This window comes from Pseudomyrmex gracilis, unplaced genomic scaffold (genome assembly GCF_002006095.1).
Source record: "Pseudomyrmex gracilis isolate BER0280 unplaced genomic scaffold, ASM200609v1 scaffold_203, whole genome shotgun sequence".
Taxonomy (NCBI): Eukaryota; Metazoa; Arthropoda; class Insecta; order Hymenoptera; family Formicidae; genus Pseudomyrmex; species Pseudomyrmex gracilis.
In genome coordinates, this window is record NW_018020787.1 from 186,032 (window position 1) to 200,308 (window position 14,277).

The 14,277-nt window shown below is 35.7% G+C and overlaps 4 protein-coding genes across 11 annotated transcripts; 1 reads left to right on the top strand and 3 right to left on the bottom strand.

The window, feature by feature from the left end:
* Positions 1–550: 550 nt before the first annotated feature.
* LOC109858427 (mite allergen Der p 3-like) lies at positions 551–3,999 on the bottom strand. The gene is made up of 9 exons (XM_020435667.1): positions 3,733–3,999; positions 3,145–3,513; positions 2,885–2,950; positions 2,452–2,555; positions 2,082–2,176; positions 1,824–1,974; positions 1,605–1,751; positions 1,361–1,519; positions 551–1,136 (listed from the first exon to the last, which is right to left on the bottom strand). Coding segments are annotated over exons 2-9 (891 nt in total). The 5' UTR covers positions 3,146–3,513; positions 3,733–3,999; the 3' UTR covers positions 551–968.
* Positions 4,000–4,164: 165 nt separating this feature from the next.
* LOC109858428 (phosphomannomutase) lies at positions 4,165–10,586 on the top strand. 7 transcript variants are annotated; one of them, XM_020435669.1, is made up of 6 exons: positions 4,165–4,367; positions 4,600–4,762; positions 8,536–8,620; positions 8,708–8,902; positions 8,986–9,253; positions 9,465–10,586. In XM_020435669.1, the coding sequence occupies exons 3-6, from the start codon at positions 8,561–8,563 to the stop codon at positions 9,728–9,730; spliced, it is 789 nt and encodes a 262-aa protein (XP_020291258.1). In that variant the 5' UTR covers positions 4,165–4,367; positions 4,600–4,762; positions 8,536–8,560; the 3' UTR covers positions 9,731–10,586. The 7 variants fall into 7 exon arrangements, with proteins under 7 accessions (XP_020291258.1, XP_020291259.1, XP_020291262.1 ...); XM_020435672.1 differs by lacking the exons at positions 4,165–4,367; positions 4,600–4,762 and adding exons at positions 8,004–8,116; positions 8,234–8,404; XM_020435670.1 differs by lacking the exons at positions 4,165–4,367; positions 4,600–4,762 and adding an exon at positions 5,708–5,795.
* Positions 4,933–7,651, bottom strand: LOC109858431 (N-sulphoglucosamine sulphohydrolase). Its single transcript, XM_020435677.1, has 10 exons — positions 7,490–7,651; positions 7,107–7,236; positions 6,895–7,031; positions 6,669–6,819; positions 6,346–6,584; positions 6,106–6,225; positions 5,714–5,920; positions 5,474–5,643; positions 5,179–5,325; positions 4,933–5,103 (listed from the first exon to the last, which is right to left on the bottom strand). Exons 1-10 carry the CDS (start codon positions 7,632–7,634, stop codon positions 4,954–4,956), a joined length of 1,596 nt encoding a protein of 531 aa, XP_020291266.1. The 5' UTR covers positions 7,635–7,651; the 3' UTR covers positions 4,933–4,953.
* On the bottom strand, positions 10,347–14,267 carry LOC109858426 (methylglutaconyl-CoA hydratase, mitochondrial). 2 transcript variants are annotated; one of them, XM_020435665.1, is made up of 4 exons: positions 12,740–14,266; positions 12,294–12,667; positions 11,302–12,096; positions 10,347–10,863 (listed from the first exon to the last, which is right to left on the bottom strand). In XM_020435665.1, exons 3-4 carry the CDS (start codon positions 12,048–12,050, stop codon positions 10,704–10,706), a joined length of 909 nt encoding a protein of 302 aa, XP_020291254.1. In that variant the 5' UTR covers positions 12,051–12,096; positions 12,294–12,667; positions 12,740–14,266; the 3' UTR covers positions 10,347–10,703. The 2 variants fall into 2 exon arrangements, with proteins under 2 accessions (XP_020291254.1, XP_020291255.1); XM_020435666.1 differs by lacking the exon at positions 12,294–12,667 and having other exon boundaries at positions 12,740–14,267.
* Positions 14,268–14,277: the final 10 nt, after the last annotated feature.

Here is a 14,277-nt window from a genome sequence, read left to right on the forward strand (position 1 = left end):
GGTAGTTGCAGATTAACTGTTACCGCTCTATTCGCCAGCGCTACGGTGGTGCACTTTGGCAACTAGGTAGCAATGTCTTAGCTTGTCGGTAAGTATACTATCGGGTCGGTAAGTATACTATCGAGTCGGTAAGTATACTACCGGGTCGGTAAGTATACTATAGGGTCGGTAAGTATACTATAGGTCGGTAAGTATACTATACGATCGGTAAGTATACTATAGGGTCGATAAGTATTATAGGGTTCTTCTTCGTGCTGTATGCTCGTGCATTGATATTACCGACGTGTAGAACAATCTCGAGCCGGCTCAGTCGCTATTTACGATCGAGTCTTGAAAGAGGTACTTGGATTATTCATACTACAAAAAACTTGTTTTTCTATTTACAAACGCACAACGCATTTTCACGTTATACAACGCCATGAGATATCAGACAGTTTATCAATTTCTTCAAGAAAACAAGGTACGGATATTCGCAAAATAAAATAACACTTTTGTGACCAAAAACGGTATATTTCATCGCATGTAAGCAACAAATAATCATGTATATAATATATGCATCATAATATAATATGAATTTGATTGAGACTTACAACACGCTGTATTTGTCGCTAATGTTATTGTTAATAATTTAAAAAGTTATCGAAAAAATAATCTGATATTTTAAAAGCATAATCAATGATCAATTATCATTACCCGACTGGGTAATAACATATGTTTAGAAGAATGTAATTGGCGTATAACGTTTCCAATTACATTCTTCTAAACATACAGTTTTATAATACAATTATTTTGCAAAACAAAATATTATATGTATATATGTCTATATATAAACTACATCGAAATTAATTGTTGGAATATTGTCGAATGCTGTTACTGAAGAATGTAACGATCAAATGTTCGTTTTCACTATCATCTTCGTCACTTCATTCTGTCATTACTGCCATACTGATCTTACGTCTAATATAGACTTAGTAATCAGTTCTACTAATCACATGTTCGATCCAGTCACGATAGAGTGATATATTGGTAAACAATATCGGAAAGTACGTATTCTTCGTTAAGTATCCTCCTCTCGTGCTTAATGCAACTCCGAGAGTTACATTCCGACTAACGATCAAAGAACTGCCCACGTCGCTCTGTAAAACAAGAATAAAATATTTTCCGTGTTAAAAACTTGAAAGAAAAGACAAACTCGCGTAATTGATAACTTTGCGATTTTGAATCTTTTTTTTCTTACAATTATTTTATTTTGCGTGCTTGCTTTTATCAAGAGCTCGCACTCTATGCGCAATATACATACAATTTCGTGCAAGAGACAGAGTAAATTGAAAATACATGCGCGATATTTGTTAGAACTTACAACGCGAGTGTTTAGAAGTACATCGTACGGATCATAAGCGCAGATGTGTGAATCGGAAATACTGTAGTGAATTTTTTTGTACAACTGTCTGCAATATTCCCAATCTATTACGTAAGTAAAAGATTTCACCAAGTGAATAGAACTCGGTGGCGTATTTTCCTGTAATTCAAAAAAAAAAAAACAAAGTTAGCTCACATTAAATGACGCAAAAGTACATCGTTTTACAAAATTGCTCTCAACTTACTTTTTTTATTCCAAATCCGAAAACTTTTGCTCGTAAGTGGTTTCGTTTTGACACTTTGTCCAATTTGGATTTCAGAGGTAAAACAGCTTCGGTAAAAGGTGCAAAAATATTTCTAGATGCATTTCTGTAAATTTTTAACGGCGACAACTGAAAGGAAACAAATTTGCGGTAACTACGAGTGAAAGAAATATTCGAGTAAAAAAAAAAAAAAAACACTACTTTGAGCAATGCGATGTCGTTGCGCCACAAATTGTGCTGATCGTACGATTCGTGCATGATTATTTTTCTAATCGAATGCTTATTATTGTGAAGTTCACGCACATCTATCTCTTTAAGGCCAGTATATGCGGTTATTGTGTCCGCTTGTCGGCTGTAATCACAGCAGATATTGACGTATTGCAGTTTTTAGGTCACACGTTCCCCAACTATTTTTTTTTTTTCAAAATATGTGTTTATCTTAAAAAAAAAATCACTTACTTTACGACGCATTCGGCTGCTGTGAGAACGTAATAATTCTTAAGTAGAATCCCGCCACAGAAAATCAAACCGGAAGTCGAATTTTCTAAAATAACCTGTGAGAATTTAAAGCTGTTTACAACTAGTTTCAAAATTAATCTGTCATCTATGTAATACGAATGTGAACTATTCGATTTCTGGATTTCAAAACGTAAACTTCATTAACAGTTCTTATATAGGTCTGCGACGTACAAGATAAGTTTTATTTCAATAGAGAACCCACACACAACAAAAACTCCCATTAGACGTCTCAACAGCTCCCTAAGATATCTAATATATGTCTCTAGTGGAATTTTTGTTCCTGTGTGGGAGCATTCTTTTTAGATTTTACCTGAAACGTTTTTTCGTTGAGTTTTACCGGCGTTTTATCGAAAGTTATGGAGATTTTACTCGGTTCGGTATGCACAGTGCGCATGGAGGCGCATGACGTCACGTCTGTTGAAAAAAACGCAATTAAATACAAAAAAAAAAGTGTTTGATTCTACAATCTACGTAATATATGTAAATTAGTATTTATATCTGTGTTATTTTATTAATTAATCTTTAATTACAAAAATTCGGTATATATTTCGTAATTTTTCACTTTTGTGCGATTTTTTTCAATACACAGAATAAACATATCTCACATCTTTCTTTTTTACAAACTTTATATTACAAAGCAACAACTTTTTGGCGGCTATACCAATTTTTTTATAATGTATATAATTTTTTACGTTTCTAATATTTACGATTACGTTTTATTACGGTTTTTTGGTTTTACTTACACAGAAAGATGAACGCAAGACCAAAATGAAGCAAAGTTGAAGAAACCATTTCGAGAGCAACGAGCACTGTTGAACAGAGAGCGAGTTTGTTTATTTGAAATGTGATAAAATGAAAAATTGCTACATCTCGTAAGTCTATATACAAAGTTTGCATGCATTTTAGAATTTTTATTATTTTTACTACTTCTTTCTCATTATTTCATAAAATAATCTATATATATTTTGTCCCCGACAACAATAGATAAGTTGCTATATCTTACTTTGGAATTTTTATTGGTATATTCAATTTATCTTTTTGACGACGCACAGTCCTCACAAAAGATTTCACTAAAACACATAAATCAATGTGTTTTGCTTTACTTCAGTTTGTTCTAAAACGTAACGCGCACAGTCTCATTGATCATACGATTCTTCTTCTGTATTTCAAGTTTAGTCGGTGACGAGATTCTATAGACGTAGCGAAATGTATACCTCGACTGACGTGCGACGACCAACGTGAGAATCGAAACGCTTTTCGAGGCAAAAGCAGATTTGGGTTTTCTGGGTTGTATGTGATTCAAAACACACCAATAGAACATCGACATAGGTGTTTGGAAACGTGATGATAGCGTGATGATAGCGTGTACGACCTGCACAAATAACAACAGCAAGGAAAAATAAGTTTGAAATGTTCGTTTCGTGTTTATCAAAATTGTTCACGTTGTTTTTCTACACACAGATCGAATTAGTTTAGTTATTAGTTTTAACAGAAATTTGTTTTTATTACACGCATTATATATATATATATATATATGTATATATATACGTACATAATATGACATTATTTTTAAATAATAGAAGAAATTTACCGTTTTTTTTTTTAAATTATTGCGTGTTCAACACATTTTACATCAGGATCTTGTCTCTCTCGATCGCGTGCGGTATGACGGATAGAACAATAATATTCAGTAATAATCGTGGTACAATATTCCTCGTGGACCGTCGCAGAATTCGTAATAAATTAAAATAAAAAATTAAACGTAGCAACGACTGACCGCCCAATTTATAATTACCGACATTAATATGTCGGTAATACCGATGTGCACGCGCATACAGTACGAAATAGAACCACAGATATGCGCACACATACCGACAAAAGATATCGATAGACGTGACTACGTAATTGCCGATGTGGACGCCACTGTGGACATGGCGCTAGCGAACAGGACGAAAAGCGATAATTGTTCAAACGCGCTCTTCAGTTTGTTTCAGTTTTCTCTCCGCATTTGACATGAGGATTTTGGAGAGAGCGAAAGTATTTTTTTTCCGCTACGGACTTTCTTAACCTCGAACAGATGTCATGCTCGGTTTACGCGGGTTTCAAACTTCAAATTCTCTCGTTTTATTAGGTGGCCTTTTTCTGTGCTTTGTTATTATGACTCAGATAAAACAGATCTACAATAACAATCAGAAACATACTAGATATTTGAACTACAAGCAATACGTAAGATTTCTGTATTTGTGTGTGCAAATAGATTTATAATTACTTCACATAGATGTGATATTTAATCATTTGGTGTATATATATGTACACATAGTTGAATCTTACACAATTACTCATTAATCTTGCAATCAATATCTTTTCACTCATATATTGCTGCTTATTATATTATTTAACGTCTACTAGTGATGTATATTTGTGTGAAACTAACAAAAAAATCTTATATAATTTTCAGATAAGTGAAATAGAAACAAAATTGAGAACGGTTATAAAGTCTATGAATAAATCGTCAGCTTATGTTCATCAGTTAAATGAGATTCTTTCCAAGTATCGAGAAAGGGAATTAAAAAATATTTCGACATCGAGAGCTTCTTTGCTACCGTAAACATCTTGACCAGGTAAATGAAAAATTCTAATTTAGATTAAATATAATTTTATTTTTCAAACTGAATAGACATTTTATATAAAAATTATAAAATATATGGCGATATATAGTGTAAAAAATATAAAGATATATACTGCAAACATATTTGAATATAGAATAGAAAAAAATGCTTTAACAATTAACTGTTATTAAAACTAATTTATTTTAATAATCCAAATTGTCCAGTGGCATACATATGGGATTTTCTTTGTTATGTTCTGAGATTTCTAGAACACCATTTGGTGCACACAACCATGGATCCTTTGTTATTTTCAACCAATTGTACAGTCGATCTCGTAGTTCAAGAAATATATTCTAAAATTGGCATATATATCTTTGTAAATTTAAAGTCAAAACAACTGCAATAATTTGATTGTAAATTTATATCACCTTTGCTGATGATTTTGAAGCAATATTATTTAATTCTTCTGGATCATACTTTAGATCATATAATTCCCACTCAGGTCTCTGATAATATTTTTCCAATGTTTTGTACCATGGTAGACGCTCCTTCTTTCTTGTTCTGTTTAGAATGTCCTGTGTGATATACGTAACAAAATAACATTTTCTTGTGTTTATGTACATTTACATATATGTAAAATAATTGTTAGATTAATGTAAAAGTAGTTTTTCTTATATTAAAACATAATTTGTGGTTTTGGGTATATTTCACTTTTCAGATTACCTGAAAGGTCGGGGATAGATAGAAATCTTGATCAATAGGAAATGGCATTCTGTAGTTGATGTTATGTATTAGTTTGTGACGCTTGGTCCTAATCACCCTCATAGGATAATACATAGTAACTTCGTGATGCGTCTGACTAGCAAAGATCGCTGTATTATTTTCTACGGGCTCTACAAACGAAGATATCGTTCCTATATTCTTGCTACTAGAAGACAATATACATCTATATCATATACATACCCTCACGAAGTAACGGAAGAAGTGATTTGCCAGTCAGTTGCGGAGAAGACATTTCGTTAGCATCTGACGACATCTGATCTGTGTAAGTTACGTTAAACCAATCTAATATTGTCGGTGCTATATCTAGTAGAGACGTCAGGCTGTACGTCACGCTATTTTTTCTGTGACCGTTGATCGGTGATGAGATTATCATAGGTTCGGCCATACCTTCAAAATTGTTTTCAAACTATTACGCTTCTCGCATGTATGTGTGTGTGTGTGTGTGTGTGTGTAAAGTTGGAAATTGCTAACTAGTTCAGATCTATCTTAACAAATTCTATGGAGAATAAAAAAAGCATGTTAGCTTTTTCATTCTCTCGGTTTTGGTGTCTTGATTAACTAAGTTCACAAACCTGAGTCGTACAAATTAGTGCGACCGTTTGGAAAAGGTATGCCATTGTCGGATGTATAAATCACTAGTGTGTTGTCTTTGAACCCCGCATTTTTCAATTCTTCGAGCACAAGACCGACACCTGAAAAATTTCTATTTTTTAAATGCTTTCGCATTAAACTTGACAAAACACGCTTTGCTCGTGCAATAACACTTGGGACGCGTGTACTCTTCATACGTACATATAATATCTTAGAATTACCTTTGTCTAAACGAGAGATTGTTGTATACTGAGCAGCTATGTCTCTCCTGGCAGCTTCGGTGTTTTGAACGTAGTAGGGCACTTTAACTTGCTCCCATTGGTAATATATCGGATTCCAATCGGGAATGGTACCCATTCCGACGTCACCGTTCCCAAATTTCTCGCAAAAATTGCCGTATTCGGGATGAGTGTGTCCGCAACGATGTGGATCGTGAAAAGCAACGTACAGAAAGAAAGGTCTGAAAGAATTGGGGAAAAATGTGTTTGCAAAATATTGTCTCACGTTGAAACTACGTGTAACCATGTGTAACATCATTGCTTACTGTGTCTTATTCTGTGAGAGAAACTCGCGAACGAGTGATTTGATGTAAGTTATATTGCGGCCCACTTGAAGAATAGAATTGTTCTCTTCCGTATGTGCAAAATCAAACGGATAGACGTTATCGGGACCCACGTGTTTCTTGCCGATAATTCCTACACAGAAAGAGAAAACATTTAAGCGTCAAGACTATAGATTCCAGTTGCCACACATACAGTTGTATCTCTTACCCGTTCTTATGTTGTTTCTTCTCAAGATCTTTGGCAAACTTTGTATGTTATTGAAAGAATTGAAGTGATGAACTCCGTGATGAAGACCGTACATTCCATTCTGGTGACTCGGTAATCCAGTCAGTATTGCGGAACGACTATGAGTAAAACGTGTAAAATTCATATTTTGCATGAGCAGTAGATTTTGATTTAGAAAAAAAAACAAAAACTACCTCGGTGAACAACTGCTGACTGACGTGTAAGCGTTATTGAACAACAATCCTTCTTTTGCCAACTTGTCCAAATTCGGAGTTTGGCAGATTTTGTTCAAGTAAGAGCGCATTTCAAATCCCGCATCGTCGGCTGTAGATCACAAGAATTTATTCAATTGTTTTTGTGACAGAAAGTGAGATGTGTGTGTTATTTGTGTGTGATATATGTGTGCATATTCTGTAAGTGTACAAGTGAATTTTTAAAGTGCATAGATACAAAAGTTGTGTTTTAAATTTATTACAAAAATTTGAAAATAATTCTCTACAATTTTTTCTAGGCACAAAAGAAAACACTCTTATTATTTACTTTTTGTTCGTGTGAAAAATTACTTTTAAACATTTACCCAACAGCAGAAGCACGTTTTTTTGAGATGTGCCGCCATTTCCGTGCGCGTTGCGTAATATCAGCAAGATAAAGTGAAACAAAATGCATAACGATTTGTTCAAGCAACTGATGGTTGATGACATATTGCTGTTCTGTGACAACATGTGTGTGCGCGCGTGTGTTAACGCACATGACACGTGACATGTGTGTCACATTGTTGCCAACCGAGAGCGGCCGGAAAGCTGTTATATATATCTGGACGTAAAGCAGATGAGGTGTAATTATCCATCGCGCCGCTTCTTATCACTTACGTCGCGCGTTGTCACACCACACCTGGGTTCGTCGAACGTTTGTAATTGCCGTATTTTAAGCAAATGAAATCTATGCAAAGTGCAACAAAGAGATCCAAACACTTAAACTTGGTATGTTTCTTCTATTCGGTTGGTACATTGCGTGTTTTGCTTCTCGGTGACGTTCATTCATGTAAAGCACGTCACACTGGCGAATGTAAAAAAATATATGCACGTGTGTATTTTTAGTATTCTCGACTGTTATTTCGAACATGAACTTTTATCAACATTCGAGACTCGCACGTTGCTCCAAAGTAACTTTGTCACGAACGTCTCTCTTTGTAAACAACTTACACGTATGCATTTTCTTTAAAGTACATTCTTGTTCTTCATCATGTTTAAATTTGAACGAATATGCTTATTCGTTCGAGTATCTGTTGCGATAGAAATGTAATATTATTGCTATTTTATAGATCGGAGAGACAAGAAACAATGTGCGGAAACGCGAATTTCAGCGATAAACGATCTCTGTTAGAAACGAGGTGAAGAGTGAGGAGAGTGTGGGATTTTCGTCAAATTATCGACGCGTGACTTGAAAATCTCACTCTTTGATCACTTTTCTCCGATCACTTTGACGCTAACGTGTAATTAACTTTTTACACGTCTATTTTTATGTATATTTTTGTTTTATATGTTCTTTTAAAAAGATTTACTCTATTTTGTATGCGTGAATGAATGATTTTGGATATATCAGATATATAAATATGTGTTTCAGAATTTCTTTAAGTAGACCATCCATCATGTCCAAGAAAATTATCTGCCTGTTTGATATAGATGGCACACTCACCGAACCACGACAGGTATTATATTTTTTGTACTTGCAATTATTCGTTGCCAATCCGTGATTCTTTCACCTTGTGCTCAAAAATTTTATTTTTGCTTTCTAGGCAATTAATTCCAGTGTTGAAAAATTTCTTCTGGAAACTGTGAAAAAGGAATTTGATATCGCGGTAGTCGGAGGATCTGACCTGATCAAAATCCAGGAACAACTCGGTGACAAAAATGTATTTGAGAAGTACAAGTATGTCTTCGCAGAAAATGGCCTCATTGGCTTCAAGGAAGGCAAGACCTTGCCGTCGCAAGTAATAATGACAGGAATCTTGTCTAACGATAATAATAATGTACACACGGTTTGTTTCTCACATTGATTGTGTTCTTTTTTTAGTCGATTCAAGATATGCTCGGAGAGGATGCTCTGCAAGATTTTATCAATTTTGTTCTGCGATACCTGTCAGAACTGAAATTGCCGTTTAAACGCGGAACATTCGTTGAATTTCGCACAGGCATGATAAACGTTTCGCCAGTGGGACGAAATTGCAGTAAAAAGGAACGTGAACAGTTTTACGAATATGACAATGAACATCACATTCGGGAGAAATTCATACAGGCTCTCAAAAAGGAGTTTCCTGAATTGGCTCTAACATACAGCATAGGTAAGTAATACATTGAATTAATATAAATATATATAACATATATAAGAGTAATTTAAATAGTAAAATAAATAATGTATATCTTTGTAAATATTATATGTTTGAGACATATATTAGCGACTAAAACAAATACACGCTTTACATATGTGTGTGTGTGTGTGTATCTAGTAGTAAGTGCATATTTATTTATATATTTTTTTTCTTTTTGTAAAAGGGGGACAAATCTCTTTCGATGTTTTTCCCATCGGTTGGGATAAAACTTATTGCTTGCGTCATATCCAGGGTTATGACGAAATACATTTCTTCGGCGATAAAACGGCCGAGGGTGGTAACGATCACGAGATTTACGAGAGCGATTTGACGATAGGACATCGCGTTACTTGTCCGAAGGATACGGTGAATCAACTGAAAGTTCTCATGGCACTTATGAAAGAGAACAGAGAGAAGGAACAGCTTAGCGTTCCGATGCAATGTATTTAACAGCCAAAGTCTAAAATTTAAATATTTTTCTAGTTGAAAATAAGTGCGCACTTTATTTTTTACTCTGATACATAAGATACGCACGCAATTTTGTTCTTGCCTTATTTTATTTTATTCACTTTGTTTTTTTATTCTTTGCAAAATATTTATGTTTGCAAAATTGATTACATTCCTAACGCAATAAGTAAACAGTAATACTTAATTAATGTATAATTTTAGATACACACACAAGAAGTTTTTGCACAATTTATATTTATATTGTTACGATATAATTATATTTTTTATAAGTATAATTATATTATTTAAAGTTCCACTTGAAAACATCTAGACACTGTTTTTTTTTTTTTTTGACACATTTACACAAATACATTGACACATGCATTCCTTTATAATAAAAATTTATTGACTCGTTTGATATACAGAATCTTTAAAAAACCAAACAAGAAAAATAATGAAAAAGATGGTTAAAACATTACGATTTATGCTCGAGATGAGCGTCACTCGCGCAAATATCTTCTATATACATATACGTACATACACGTTCACGCTTGCTCGAATACATTTACAGGCATACAAAATAGTGAACGTTATTATAATTACGTGATTAACACGGTACTGATGTAAAACAAAAATAACATTTTTATTGTTTTTATCAAAAATCTGTCTGTACACACGTACGCAACATGACGTAGAATCGTTTTTTGCCGCTGACGTAAAGATACATGTTTACTTTATATTAGCATATGCAAATGGTCAATGAGGTGTACAAGGTTAGTATCGTAAAATATTTGTTTTTCTAATGCAATATCACAAGTTATAAATGCGTTTTCAAGTAAAAGTATAATTTTCAAATTGATTATTTGAAAGATTTGTTAATTATTATGTATGTATATATATATATCTCTTGCGAGAAGTTATGAAATTTTGTTTACGATATATAAAAATAATATATATCGCTCGTTGTCGCGAATGTTTATGCTCCCTGGTAGATAGGTGCGCGTTTTGCCACGAAAGCGGCTAGTCCTTCGATTCTGTCTTTCGTGTTTATGATCTTGCTGTAGCATTGTTTTTCAATCTCCAGACCGTCTTCCAGAGACACCTCCGTGCCTTTGGATATAGCCACTTTCGCCAATCTAAATGATAATACACGATAGTTAAAATAATTTCTATAAATAAGTACATATTGTGTAGTCCGTATAAATAATAAAGTGGCTGGTTACTAAGGAAGTGGTTCCAAGTGTTACATGAGCATGTTTTACTGTGACTCGATGTTTATTATATAATATGTAAAAGTAATTATGACAGCACTTCCGAGTAAACATTATTTCATTTGAGTGCTGCTGCTTGACAGGCTAATATAAAAATAATAACTTTTATTGATATTTTTATTGATCTTATATATTTTTTTACATTTATTTTTGTTTATTATTCCGGAATATGTTTTTAATAATTGGCTCACACTGTTTTTTATTTTATAAAATGTAAATTTCTCTCAGTAACATACTGAGTGATGCGAGTTTTGAAATCTTCTAAAATTTGGTTTGTCTGTATTTTTTTTTTCAAGAACTCACCTGACACTGATAGGACCATTAGGCAGAATTTCTCTCGCGATAGAGAGAGCCGTTTGATACGCGGCGTCGCCAGTCTTATTTTGTGGAACTACCTCGTTCACGAGACCGATCTGCATCGCTTGCTCGCCGTCGAGAATCCGCGCCGTGTAGATCAACTCCCTAGCCTTTGCGACTCCGATTATTCTCGGTAGTCTCTGCGTACCACCGGCTCCTGGTATTATAGCCAACTTAGTCTCCACGAGACCCATCTTGGCTTCCGAAGAAGCGACTCTGATATCGGTGGCTAAAGCGAGCTCCAATCCACCTCCTAACGCCACACCGTCGATAGCCGATATCACCGGAGTTGGCAGAGTCTCCACATCCGTGAGAAGATTTCTCAATGAGGACACGAATTCCGGCACCTCCGAATTGTTCATCTTCAGTCTCTCCCGCAGATCCGCCCCGGCGCAAAACACTTTTGGAACGAGGCTGCGCACAATCAACACTTTCAGATTGTTGTTTTGCCTGATGTTGCTCACCGCTTCGTTGAGCTGAGAGACCAAAGTTTTCCCGAAGGAATTGCGAGCGGCGGGTCTGTTTAATCCTAGCACAGCGATACCGTTATCCTTCCCGTCCAAATAACTGACGATTATTTCTCTGGTGTCATCTTTTGGATTTGGCATCACACTTGTGGCCAGTGTCCTAGTGATACAAGCGCACACGTGATGAAGAGAATTTGTCATTCTGATACTCGCTACAAGAGAAGCCATTGTGCTGTGTGTTGTTGTGAAACTTCTCTTTAAAGTGGAATGGAATCTGAAAGCAAAAAACTTTTTTATATTCGATAAGAGACACTTGAAGTACGATCTAAATCGTACTTCAATCTACGCACTTTGGATCAAACAGTAAACTGTGTAGGTATGCATATATTCATTCTTATATTACTTTATATTTAAATATACATGTGTATAACATTTCTTTCAACTACTAAATTTTTTTTCAAGAATACTTACTCGAACGCAACCGGTTTCTCTCGACTCGTCGTTGCACGCCGCTTCAGCACGCAAACAATCTACTACGTCGTTATCCTTGATCCTATTTTGGGATTACGATGTTGCGGTAGCAAGCAACAGGAGCAACATTTGCGTTGGGCGCGCGCGATTGTTATAATGTATGCGCACGCGCCTGTGCATAAAGTGTTCTTAAGGATTTCTGCGGACAGGACGCGTCAACGCGCGGCTAGAAGCGACGCGATGGCCAATCAATATGTTGCCTTTCCACGAGAGCGAAGATGATGATTGGCCGACGCGTTGTTTCTTGTCGCGCGCGTAACGCGTTCTGTTCGCAGAAGCCGCAAAATTTTTGCGGTCTGCGTGCCGCGAACGAACTGCATGCAAATGATGTCGCACCAGGAGAATAGCGATATTTATTTCTTTTTATTTTTTACAGTTTAACGTACCTTGTATCGGCGACACTACGACGTCATCGAGACGATGGTGAAAGCGGTAGGAGAAAAATTTTTCGAGCGAGAGCCGCGCGCACGCACAAACCTCCTCCTCACGAGCACTGCCGCATCGGTGTCGCGGCCACGACTGTTTGCCTCTTTACGAAAGCGGTGGACGAAAGCAAACAACATGCACACATGTTTATAATGAAAGAAGTCGGGTTTTCCGCGCATGCGTATTGCGTGTTCCCACTTTCGAATAAACGAGGTACGTATATCTTCGATTCATCTCTCCGCATCATTTTTGAAGCAAAACGAACTACTGCAAGATTAAATATCACACTATAATTTCTACGTTTGATCAGAAAATGAATTTATTTCACGTATGAAATGATGCGTGTGTGGTGAGTTTTTCTCTCTAGAAAGATTCTTTCAAGACACTTCCACGTCGTCAATGTTATCGCACAATTATTTGTCACCTCTGCATTCGGCGGGAATGTCTTCATAACGAAGCGATTACGTAACGATTCGGGAACGATCGTTTTAGATCGCGTCTCGAGAGAAACTGTAAGATGAATTGCGCGTATAAATCAGGTCGTAGAAGCGAAGTCACGAACTGCGCGTCGTCGTCGTCGTCGTTGTGATCGTCATCATCATAATGCATTCCGAAGAAACATTTGTATGTAAATCTACTACTGCCTATTTCCAGCACGACGATCTCTATGCACAACTGACTCAACAAAAAACAAAGATAGAGGCGCCGTTATTCACATTCTGATCTGTTTAAAATTGTTTTAAGTTTATCTTCAGACGGTGTGCGGCCAATGGGACGCCCGTACACGATCTTACGATGACCTTAAAACGAATTTAATCATAAGATATCGGACTGTGAACACCGCCCATAGTCTTATCACTGTACCGATTAGAAAGAAAAGATCGTGTCTATTTTCTCGCATTTGCGAGTAAACACACTATGATTGAGCTAATAAAAAAAAAAATAAAAACTTTTAATCAGAATATCGCGGAAAAAATATAATGACGCCTTAAGAAACAGTCGATCGCGAAATGTTTATGATTCGCGAACTTTGATCATCGACACGACGACATATAGTGAAGCAATGTGTGTGTGTGTGTGTGTGTGTAATAAGTAATGAAATAAGAGGTAAACGGAAAGTTTGAAATGTTCTCCCTCATTACAAATGTGTCGATCATCGATGCGTTAACTGTCCGCAGAATGATAATGACGTTTCGATAAGCGCATTATAGATACCAGAATTATCTGCAATTATCGCAATTTTTCTACGTGAAAAGACTAAACAAATATCTTATCAAAAACACACACACATATGTAATCAAGTTCATAGTGCGCTCACACATTTCTCAGGCACAAAGTGCAACTTGTTAATTATTTACATGTATGCATTTACATGTGACTACTGTGTGTGTAACGATTTCGAAATTGCATGGTCGTGGATATGCGTGCAAACAAATTCTTTTGTTTCACGTAACGGGAAACGTAATTGGAGTGCGATGACAAACAAAGCGTTATTTTA

Coding starts and splice junctions, on each gene's coding strand:
- LOC109858431 (XM_020435677.1), bottom strand. CDS start 7,634: ATGTTGTCACAGAACAGCAATATGTCATCAACCATCAGTTGCTTGAAC. Junction 7,237..7,489: donor AAACGTGCTTCTGCTGTTGG/GTAAATGTTTAA, acceptor TGTGATCTACAG/CCGACGATGCGGGATTTGAA. Junction 7,032..7,106: donor GTCAGCAGTTGTTCACCGAG/GTAGTTTTTGTT, acceptor TTTTACTCATAG/TCGTTCCGCAATACTGACTG.
- LOC109858426 (XM_020435666.1), bottom strand. CDS start 12,050: ATGGCTTCTCTTGTAGCGAGTATCAGAATGACAAATTCTCTTCATCAC. Junction 10,864..11,301: donor AATGGTCCTATCAGTGTCAG/GTGAGTTCTTGA, acceptor ATTATCATTTAG/ATTGGCGAAAGTGGCTATAT.
- LOC109858427 (XM_020435667.1), bottom strand. Junction 1,975..2,081: donor GCAGCCGAATGCGTCGTAAA/GTAAGTGATTTT, acceptor CTGTGATTACAG/CCGACAAGCGGACACAATAA. Junction 1,520..1,604: donor TCGGATTTGGAATAAAAAAA/GTAAGTTGAGAG, acceptor TTTGAATTACAG/GAAAATACGCCACCGAGTTC.
- LOC109858428 (XM_020435669.1), top strand. CDS start 8,561: ATGTCCAAGAAAATTATCTGCCTGTTTGATATAGATGGCACACTCACC. Junction 8,903..8,985: donor GCAAGACCTTGCCGTCGCAA/GTAATAATGACA, acceptor TTCTTTTTTTAG/TCGATTCAAGATATGCTCGG. Junction 9,254..9,464: donor GGCTCTAACATACAGCATAG/GTAAGTAATACA, acceptor TTTTTGTAAAAG/GGGGACAAATCTCTTTCGAT.